The sequence below is a fragment of the Fragaria vesca genome, linkage group LG3, assembly GCF_000184155.1.
Source record: "Fragaria vesca subsp. vesca linkage group LG3, FraVesHawaii_1.0, whole genome shotgun sequence".
In the NCBI taxonomy this organism is placed as follows: Eukaryota; Viridiplantae; Streptophyta; class Magnoliopsida; order Rosales; family Rosaceae; genus Fragaria; species Fragaria vesca.
In genome coordinates this window covers 23,981,959-23,993,226 of record NC_020493.1, presented here as the reverse complement: position 1 = coordinate 23,993,226, position 11,268 = coordinate 23,981,959, and the positions used below count along the sequence as shown (strand labels likewise).

General features: G+C 38.1%; 1 protein-coding gene and 1 pseudogene across 1 annotated transcript; both read left to right on the top strand.

Annotated features, from left to right (window-relative positions):
* Positions 1-4,536: 4,536 nt before the first annotated feature.
* Positions 4,537-7,692, top strand: LOC101293084 (probable leucine-rich repeat receptor-like protein kinase At1g35710-like). Its single transcript, XM_004296150.1, has 2 exons — positions 4,537-7,365; positions 7,558-7,692. The coding sequence occupies exons 1-2, from the start codon at positions 4,537-4,539 to the stop codon at positions 7,690-7,692; spliced, it is 2,964 nt and encodes a 987-aa protein (XP_004296198.1).
* LOC101292786 lies at positions 7,193-8,759 on the top strand (annotated as a pseudogene).
* Positions 8,760-11,268: the final 2,509 nt, after the last annotated feature.

Sequence of the window (11,268 nt, the reverse complement as noted above, 5' to 3'; positions counted from 1 at the left end):
GGAGTATGTGATTTGAATTGAAGGTCTCTAACTAATGGAGTTTATGCAAGTCCAACTTCTATTTCATCTTTCAACTGCAATTAAAAATTGATGATTGTACGACTTCATTATCTGGATTTATGTTCGATCCAGCAACTAAAGGAGTTGAAAACTTGAAACTCAGATGTAGAGGATAAATATGACAGTAAACCTTTTTTTTTNTTTTTTTTTGTGAGTAAGAAATCCCAAACCTTTAACCATGATTAAGAATAAAAATAAAAATTTAATAAAAAATGACGTGTCAATTTTCATGACCTTTAGATTACATAAAGAGTCCAGATTTTATAAACTTTAAAATTCACAGACTCCTTATTTTAAAGAAACCGAATCCAAATATGAAACCAAAATAGGTGTAAGGCTCTATAGTGCCTTGCAATTCAGCAGGACACACACACAAACACAAGCTGAACATGGACTTAAAAAAAGCTACTATATTCACTAAAATTTTCGCAAAAAGAAGAAAATTTATTGAACAAACTTCTAATAAAAATTACAATTTAAGCTTTGATTTATTGAACAATAAAATGTGATTTAAGCTTGGGTTCTTCTGCATACAACATGTCTCTCTATGTCAGTGTTGGGAAAAAAGTGGCTGCCTAATACAAGGCCGACGAATAATTGGTTATACTAGTATCTAATTTTCCCACCCCTTGTGTGATTTGCGGAAATAGCAACAAAAAACGAAAACACAATATTTAACAAGGTTCGGCAAATGTGCCTACTTCCTCGGGCTAGCAGTAGTATTTTCTTCCAGTATACTAAATAATGAGATTACAAGAAACACTCATTCTAGATTAACTAAAGTGGTGATAACACACCTCTCTCTCAAGAGGAATTTTCTTCTCACTAATCTCTCAAGTGAGGATCTCACTACTCTCACAAACTCTCTCTAGTTTGGATGACTCTGCCCAGTGGCGTAGCCACAGTAGGATGAGGAGGTTCAAATGACCCCTCTAAGTTTTTGACCAAACCATGATTGGTCGGTATAATTATAGGTTGTTCATGCATATATTATATTTTGATGTAATTTTTGACCCATGTAACTTAAGAGAAAATAAAGAGTTTTAAAATGTTTGGCTCATTCACTATGAATATGTGGAGGGGACTCATTGATTCTGTTTTTATTACATCTTTGCATTGCCTGATTAATCGCTTCTTTTACATATTTTCGCTTCTAGTTTATACATGTTTTTCACTCCTAGTTCTTTTCTACACCATTAACACTAATTCTTTCGAGTCTAACATCATGCTATGAAAATTATGAGGACAAATATTTGAAACTGAAAGGCAGCATGATATATATATATATATATGTGTGTGTGTGTGTGTGTATCGATCTATATATCGTGAAAGAATATTTGATAACGAAACCAGCCATGAAGAAAAAAATATAACATAAGAGGAATTGTCATGAACAGATTTAGCTGTTTTAGAGAAACTCTTGTTATTTTTCTATATTGTAATGATTTATGTTCTTAAACTATCCGAAGAATGATATAAACAAATTCATGTAAGTTTTTTATTTAATGATATTTTTGTTTAATATGATCCGTCGCTATTTATATATATTCTGACCCTTCTAGTTGATTTTGCTGGCTACGCCGGTGACTCTGCCCTAGCCTTGATCTCTAACTGGAGCAAGTTCGGATGCCTTGTACTTATACTCTGATGCCTTTATATAGGCTTTGCTCCATGGCATGTTGTATTGTGAAAACATTGACAGCATTCAAGCCCTCTATATTCCACGTTCAATGACTATGATGTTGGGTGTTGCCTTCTTTGAATAAGAGACATGCAATGGAAACATAATAAGGTGGTGGGTGTTGCCTTCTTTGAATAAGGAAGAGGCATGCAATTATTATCATGACTTTGTTTGTTCCATTTCAACAAGTCATGCTCCATCCTATAGCTATACCATGTAGCTATAGCATTCTTCAATTGATGGGTCATCAATGTGTAATCCAACATATGGTTTCTCACCTCTAATGGAGGGACCAACCCAACAGTCAGGAGTCAGGACTATAGCACATTCCGTAATGCAAAAGTTACATGCTGAACTAATGGAGATTGGCAAACTAAATGTAACAAGTTGAAGTTATAACGGGAAAAAAAAAAAAAGGGACTTGCAAAATAAACTGTAACTGAACTATGTATGCATAAACCTCTAAAGTATCATTTACTATGGTACCTTAATTATCACCTCCACTCCATTTAAAACATCATGCATGGAGCGAAACAAAGCAAGTGTAGTAAGCAATTGCATAAAATTGAGACCGACACTACCACAAGTATGGGCAATTGATACCATCTTATACCCTCTATTGCATCAATGGTGACCACAATCCTCAACAGACACCAATACTTGAAATTAGTTGACAGTAAAGTCACAAATAAAATGTAATGGTGCGCTTTGAAATTCACCTTTGAAACTATTGGTGTGTATTGAACATTTGAATGTCACCAACACCCACTTTTCTTATTTTCGATGATAACCACCACCCAATTAATACTAAATTGTTTAAAGGATTTATTACTCTCTAGTGCTCTATTTAATCTGAACATATCTCTACTCTACCAACAGTCAATTGTTTATAAATCTTTTACTTTGTTCCTCATCTTATCTCTAACCATGAGAGCTTTTTTGTAGTGAGGACTTTTAAATTAAAGATTTTTCGGTTTATGGTTTAAAAAACTTATTTTTTGATTACATTTTGATATCTTATCTGTTCAATTTTTAGGTTTATATGAGTGTATCATTCTATAAATTTTCAGCTAAATTGGTGTTTGTTAAGATAACAAATTAGATCAAATTAATGGACAAACCAAATCTGTCAAATATGAACCGTTCAAGTTCATAATTGATAAATCACACTTATGAATGTCTTAACAATTTTTAATATAGCTGAAAATTTAGAGAAATGATCTACTTATAAATATCTATAAACTGAACGGTAAAGATGTGTATATAAGATCGAAATGTGAGATAAGCCGAAAAGTCGAGTCCTGGTAGAAGAGGGTTCCTCTAACTATATCTGTTTTCTCTAGGTCTCTCCGTCAAAATTCAAATTTCAATGAATATCAGCAGCCAAGATCTCCACTTTGTCTTCACAATTCGTGGCCGTGGCTTCCAAGATTTCCGATGAGATCCAGGTTATCACGAACCAAGCCGGCAACAGCTTAATTGAAAAAGAAGATTGAAAGTCAAAAAGCTGGATTTGAAGAACTCATCAAAGAAGGTGAAGGAAGAAGAAGCTCAATCTATTGGTCTATCTCCCCTTCTATCACCAGATCCGACCAACGCTTAAAGATTTCTCGGCCTTCGTCAAAGAGGAGCTCGTTGCAGGCTCGTCGGAGACTCTCCCTCAGGTTTTCGTGTGTTCCCAAAATTGTGTGTTCGATTTCTTGGGTTTTGTGTAATAATGATTGCATGTGTTGCAGAAACAAGAAGATGAACTTGGTGGAGGATGTGGAGGACGAGTACAATGAGGATGATGATGATGATTGGCCAGATTTCAAAGATTTGAGTTTTGGTTGTTTTATGGGTTGAAGTGTTCTTGCCGAGCTTGTTCTGTTTAGTCTGTGGAGCTGAATTATAAAGGGTACGTAGGGTAAGTGTTTGAAGCCTTCAAAATTTCTACTACCAGCTATGTTATTACGGTGTGTTGAAGGAAGTCACCAAAGCCCATACAGTAATCTCAAAATGGGTCACCAAAAAACTGAGTGAGTGTTTTAACCTAGCCACGCCAGCAATAGGTACCAATCAAGTATTAGTGTGAGAGGCCGTGTCTAAACCCTATACCTACCATTGATTGGTGCCCCATAACACAACACACACCATTTCTAATGGTGTTTGTAGCCCACTTTTGTGGGAGTGCGAGTTTGAATCATCCCAGTTCTTGAGACAGTTTTTGTTTCTTGATTATGAAACGAACCACCTCCCGGTCCTTGTATCTCATTAGGAATATTTCACCATCATTGAAGAACACAATGAGTTCATATGCTGCATTCACACTATGGAGTTCCCAGACTCGAAGTAGGAGAGGATCCTAAACGGATCTAAGTCATCTAACTTCTAGAAGAAGTGCTACTACTTCAATGGCTGTAATCGGTCCTAGCATCTACCATAAAAATTCTACAACAAATACCATTATATAACTACTAAGATACGGGAATTGAAAGCTTCTAATGGTAATTACAATCAAAAGTCTAAGTCATCAATACCATTTTTCTTTCAAGAATGAATATTCAAGTTGAGTCAAGTCACTAGTCAAGGTGATACTTGGTCAATTCCATTGTTGTATGCTCAATATTTTTTGACGATATAGGGATCCAATTTTCTACGTTTGTCATACTTTTCTTTGTAGCCTGCTTCTCTCTTTATATATAGAGATTGCGCTATTCTGATCGATATCAATACCAGCATTATAGTGCATGTTTTGTATGCTTGCACTTGTATCTTATTAACTCAATTTCGAGTTTTATTAATTGATAACTAAAATGGAGCTGGGAAGGATGTGCCTCCTGCATGTTCATGCAATCTCAGCTATAGTGCTTCTCCTGCATATCAGTTGTGGTGCTTGTGCTAATGTAACGAGGTGTGTAGAGAGGGAAAGGGAAGCGCTGCTTGCTATCAAACAAGACCTGGTGATTAACTCCACTCGACTCTCTTCGTGGGGAGCGGAAGCTATAAATCAAGATTGTTGCGCATGGGAAGGAGTCTACTGTGACCACCTGACTGGACATGTTGATCAGCTTCATCTTGGAGGGGAGGTGTTGTCTTCGCAAGGCGAACTCCTTGATTACATACCTTTTAAAGGTACACTTAGTCCTAAACTCATTGAGTTGCAGCAATTAGTATATATAGACCTAAGTTCAAACATGTTACAACCGAGCCCAATTCCAGGTTTCATTGGTTCTTTGTCCCATATGAGATACCTTGATCTCTCTGAAGCTGGCTTTGTCGGTGAAATTCCATATCATGAGCTTGGAAACCTTACTCACTTGCAGTATCTCGATCTCTCCTCTAGTGACTTCACTAATTCCATAGAATTCTTCAGTTGGCTCCCTCATCTTTCCTCTTTAAAATACTTGGACCTCAGTTTTGTCAATCTTAGTAATGTTTTTGATTGGCCGGAAACAGTAAACAAGCTCCATAATCTACGAAACTTGACTTTATATGGATGCCAACTTCCGCCTCCAATTATTTCCAGTACTACTCTTTCTGACAAGAATACTTCTCAAACTCTTGCTTTTGTTGATCTTTCTAAAAACAGTCTCACTTCATCATTATTCAAATGGTTGTGTAACATCAATGCCACCCTTGCTCTTCTTAACCTCTCTCACAACAAATTAAGTGGTTCACTTCCCGATTGTATCGGAAACATGAGCTCTCTTACACATCTCAACCTTTCCGGTAACCAACTTGAAGGAAGGATTCCCGATTCTTTTGCAAAGTTATGTAGTTTGCAAGAATTGGTTATTTCATCCTGTAATCTCAGCGGACACATTTCTAATTTTTTTGAATCATCCTGTGCTCAAAATTCCTTAGAGATTCTGGATTTGACCAGTAATAACTTTACAGGGTCATTCCCTGATATGACAAGATTTCAGGCATTACGGGAATTATATCTCCGTAGAAATAAGTTAAATGGAACAATCCCAGAAAGTATTGGGAACATGTCGAAGCTAGAGACAATCGGTGTTAGTCACAATGATTTGGAAGGAGTGATTACAGAAGCTCATTTCTCAAAGCTCTCCAAGTTAGGGTTTTTGTATTTGTCCTCAAACTTCCTAGTTTTAGACTTCCATTCTGAATGGATTCCTCCTTTTCAATTGGAATCACTAGTGCTGAACTCTTGCAAGATGGGGCCGTTATTTCCAAAATGGCTTCAAACACAGAAAAATCTCCGCCAGCTTTCTCTTTCTGATGTTGGAATTTCTGATACTATTCCAAGTTGGTTTTGGGATTTATCACATAATAAGTTAGAGTTGGATCTTTCTTGCAATGAGATTAAAGGAACATTGGCAGATTTAAGATTCGAGTTTGCGTATCAGCCTGAAGTTAACTTGAGTTGGAACCAACTGCAAGGTCCAATCCCTTCATTCCTTTCTAAAGCTTCAGCTGTGGATCTCTCCAATAATAAGTTTTCAAAGTTATATTCCTTCTTGTGTTCAACCAACGTTAGTAACTTGAACTATCTTGATCTCTCAAGCAACTATATATCAGGAGAACTTCCGGATTGTTGGAAGCATTTTGAAAATTTAGTCTTTCTTGATTTGAGTAACAATACTTTTTCTGGAAAAATTCCATCTACGATGGGCTCGTTATCTTCAATTGAAACTTTGAAACTAGACGACAACATGTTTATGGGAGAGCTGCCTTCATCCTTGAAGAATTGCACCAAGTTAAGAGCTTTTGATCTTGAAAACAATGAATTATCAGGACCTATACTTGAATGGTTAGGGGTTGGAGCTTCAAACCTGGCTATCCTTATCCTTCGATCTAATCACTTCAATGGTAGCATGCCGTCACAATTATGCCATCTCACAAGCATTCAAGTTTTGGATTTGTCAATGAACAACATCTCTGGGAACATACCCAAATGTCTAAATAATTGGACTAGTTTGGCTCAAAAAGGAAATCCAGCATTAACCATCAGGCATTCATATATAAGTCAAAATGGGAGTGGTTCTATATTGGGATTGTGGTACGATGACGAAATATCCATTATATGGAAAGGAAGATTGTCCAACTACAAAAGTACATTAGGGCTTCTAAAGAGTATTGATTTCTCGAGCAACAGGTTAACAGGGGAGATTCCAGTCGAAATCACTCATCTTCTTGGGTTGATTTCCCTAAACCTAGCAGGAAACTATTTGACAGGTACAATAAGTCCGGAGATTGGCAAGCTGCAATCTTTGCAGTCCCTTGATTTATCAAGAAATCAAATATCCAGCTCCATTCCACCAAGTCTTCTCAAGATATACGGCCTAGGGTACTTGAATCTGTCATACAATAACTTGTTTGGGAAAATTCCTATAGGAACTCAGCTCCAAAACTATGGTGCCTCTTCATTTCTTGGAAATCCTAAGCTCTGTGGAATTCCCCTTGAAATTTGTAATTTGGAAGGAACCGGTCAGCCAAATGTCTCCAGTGATCAAGAGGATTCAGATAATAAGCAGATAACTCGAGGGTTTTACATCAGTTTGGGACTCGGATTTGTTGTTGGATTCTGGGGACTCTGTGGGAGTTTGATATTCAAGAGGTCATGGAGATATAAATACTACAACTTCTTGAATGCTTCACATGATTGGCTTTATGTGAAGGTAGCTTTGATCAAACAACAATTAAAAGACGTGCTTAATAGACAATCTAATGCAGTAATCTCTCTCTCTCTCTCTCTCTCTCTCTCTCTCAAGAAATTTATTTTATGGATCATTTCTTGTGTGTATTTTACTTTGGTGGAACTTGTATGGCGTTTTATCGTGTACTCATGTCGCATGGATTTTCCATTGCAGTATAAAATTGGAACAAGGATCAGTGACAACAGTCACAACACTAACAGTGGAAAAGGACATTGTCAAATGGGTGATTCACAAGAACAAAGCTGGAGAGGAGATGAGAACTTATGCTCCACTGAAAATTGTGTGTGATGGATGCTTTTCAAATCTGCGCAGTCTGTCAGCGCACAAAAGGTAAAAAAATCAACCTTTTTGATCATAAATTTTATCAGAAGAGTGTTTTGTTCTGACTTAGGATTACTTGAATTGAACTAATCTGAGGACTACTTGTATTTCAGATTCCCCCGCAGGTGCACGGTGCTCTTATAGTGGAGAAGGGAAACATCAGGACAACGCAAAACAAAAGAATGGCTGCCTATCCTGTCCCTACACCTGGTGCAAATTTATTAGGAGATGCATTCAACATGAGGCATCCTTTAACAGGAGGAGGAATGATAGTGGCTAGGCTCTCTCAGACATTGTTCTTTTCCACGGTCTTCTTAGATCCTTACGTGATCTCGATGAAGCACTTGCTTTGTGCAATTACCTTGAATCATTCTACACATTGCGCAAGGTAACTAAAATGTCTTTTGATGCCATTTTATGTTACAAACTTACAATGTGACATTGGTTTTGGCTTCTTCGTTGCTGATATTGTGCTTGCTATTGGTTTTGCAGCCAATTTCATGATTGTCATCTACCATAAACACATTGGCTGGGGCTTTGTACAAGGTGTTTTGAGCATCACCAAATCCGACTAGGCAGGAAATGCGTGAAGCATGTTTTGTCTATTTGAGCTTTGGAGGCATCAGTATCTTTGCTATCTGGTGTTAACCCTCGTCCGTTGCACTTGTTTCTCCATTTCTTTGTTGTTGCCATCTATGGTTTCGGCCGCTTAATGCTTCCGTTCCCTTCACCTAAACGCATGTGGCTTGGAATTCGATTGATCTTGGTATGGCAACGAATGTATTTCAAGTTTTCAACTACTTTCTTATCTACATGCTTTTCTAATACACATCTTATCTACACATGACTGGGCATCAGGCATCATATTCCCCATTACAAAGGGTGAAGGACTTAGACAGATGTTATTTCCTACCACAGTGCCAGCATATTACAGATCTCCTCGATCCTGTCTATTGAAGAAACAGCAAGAAGTGTACTTGACTACTTGGAGAAGAAAATTGTTACCAGATTTAATTGGATATGAAATAATCTAATTTGTAGCGGAAAGTAAATATCAATATTGGGGTTAATGCTGAAACTAAGAAGAGGAAAATTTCTTTCATAATTTCTTGTTTTACCATTGTAACAAGAACTCAAACTTGTACAAAGCTAGAGCAGTGGTATATTATCCAAATGACTTTTCGGTCATTGGCTTATGTATTTTCAAGTGCACACCAGTAAGTAATGGCACATGTTATAATGGTAGTCATTGTTCAGACTTCCAGAATGTAATTCGGTTAAAGCAGAGGAGGTAGATTGACTCTTCTGGAAGTGAGTTTTCTCATCACCAATGGTAGTCATTTTTTCTTGTGGTAAGTCTGCTCTTCCAAAAGCAAAACAGTCTGGCTTGCAGTTTCAAATGTCATTCTAAAGTCACTTCTAGACTTGATACAACTTAAAATTCAGGATGTTCTACTGGGGATGGATGTGTGGTAATGCTTCACTGGGGTGAAAAGTCTGAGTGACCAACAAGATTGGTGTCTGATTAGTTGATCCAGCAAAGTACCTAAGAAATTAAATTGCTGCTTTATTTGGAAGACCATCTCCCAAAGCAGGTTGGCCAGAGGCTGATATCAGTTTTTTCCGACTTATGATCAGTTGACTTGCTGGAACAAGAACAGTTATAGCTCCCTTTAGCAAACACCTCTTTGGATTTGTTATTGTCTCTCACCTCACTAAGCATGCTGAAATGAGTTCAATATAACATGGAATTGCCAAGGATCGCTGATAGGACCAAAGGACTTTTTCCCAATCTTAGAGATGGCTAGGGAAGCAGCTAGATGGGCTGAGACGACATAAACCATGGTGGGATCACTGGATGGAAGAGATGACGAGAAGAGGTGCTAGAAAAAAGGAACTATAGAGAAAACCCAACCCTAGCGGAGACTTTTTCTCACCATACTAGTAAGTCTTAGGTGCACCTTCATCTTAATATTGAATATTTGATCATTTTGGAAATAATTTGACTATATCATATTCCATTGTATTAGAAGTTTCATCTTCTTTTTTGGGAACCGGACATGTAAGACCTGCTTTAAGTTGGCATTATCCTCGTTTCTTAATCAACATCAAATAATACCTTTGTGGAATAAAATTTCAAGTTCTGCAGTTCCTGCATTAGTATACTACATGGAATAAAAACCAGTTGTTTAGTGAAGACAGTCCAATTCTTTTTTATAGACTATACATATAAGAGATGATACCATATTCTTACACTGATTTGATAGGATTAATTACAAAAGACCTCCTGAATTATGGGGTCATCTTCAATTACATACCCAACTATCAAATTTCTTCGTTTTGATACATGAAGTTCGATGCCATTAACAACTTCATATGGGGGTTCGAACCTAGGTACCTAGTTTGAGTGACAAAAACCCCAACCACTACCCCAACCTCCACCTAAAACTTCACACAAGATTGATCTCGCCGGAAAACTAGAATTTAAAGATCTAGGCAGCAACCTCCACCTAAAACTTCACACAAGATTGATCTCTCCGGAAAACTGGAATTCATCAGCGGACTTGTTGGGAAGGGAAAGTGGTCGAGGACACCTTTGGTGTCTGCTCGGGTGGAGGCGGCCGTCGTCGGAGCCGTCCGGTGAAGAACGGAGGGACGTCCGCACTTTAAGCCGAGTGCGGACGTCCGCTTCAGAACTTTTCTGTGTTTATATATATATATATACACATGGAGCCGTTCGAGAGCGGATGTCCGCATGACCCTTAAAGTGCGGACGTCCCTCTGTTCTCCACCGTCCAGTCCTGACGACTGCGCGCCTCCACCCCAGTAGACTCCAGCAACGTCCCCGACCACTTTCCCTCCCCGGTCAGTCTGCCGAATTCCAGTTTCCGGCGAGATCGACTTTTGTTTGAAGTTTTGGGTGATCTCGCCGGAAAACTAGAAAGACGGACTCGCCGGGAGGGAAATGGTCGGGACGCTGCTGGAGTCTTCTGGGGTGGAGGCGCGCCATTGTCGGCGCCGGAGGGACGTCCGCACTTTAAGCCCGATGCGGACATGCGCCTCTGATCGGGCCTGTATATATATATATATATATATATACATACACAGATTTCTCAGGTGCGGATGTCCGCATTTATTCTTACGGTGCGGATTTCCACTTTACACTCACTTTTCAATCGAATTTTCACATCTCCACCGTCTAGTCTTTAGATACTAATGTATAGATCATCTCTGCAAAAATTCAGTCAATTTTGTTATCATTAAGGCACTCAAACCCGATTAAACCAATGGATGAACATAATTCTGTTGAACTTGAACCGTTCATGTTTATAACATAAAACACAGTTTTGAGTGCCTTAATGATAACCAAATTGGTTGAAATTTTACAGAGATGATCTATACATTAATATCTAAATACTAGACGGTGGAGATGTGAAAATTCGATTGAAAAGTGAGTGTAAAGTGGAAATCTGTACCGTAAGAATAAATGCAGACGTCCACAACTAAGAAGCTTTGTGTGTGTGTGTGTGTGTGTGTGTACAC

Excerpts from the sequence above, each read along its gene's own strand:
- LOC101293084 (XM_004296150.1), top strand. The coding sequence starts at position 4,537 with ATGGAGCTGGGAAGGATGTGCCTCCTGCATGTTCATGCAATCTCAGCT. Across the intron at positions 7,366-7,557 it reads ATGATTGGCTTTATGTGAAG|TATAAAATTGGAACAAGGAT; the intron begins GTAGCTTTGATC and ends TTTCCATTGCAG.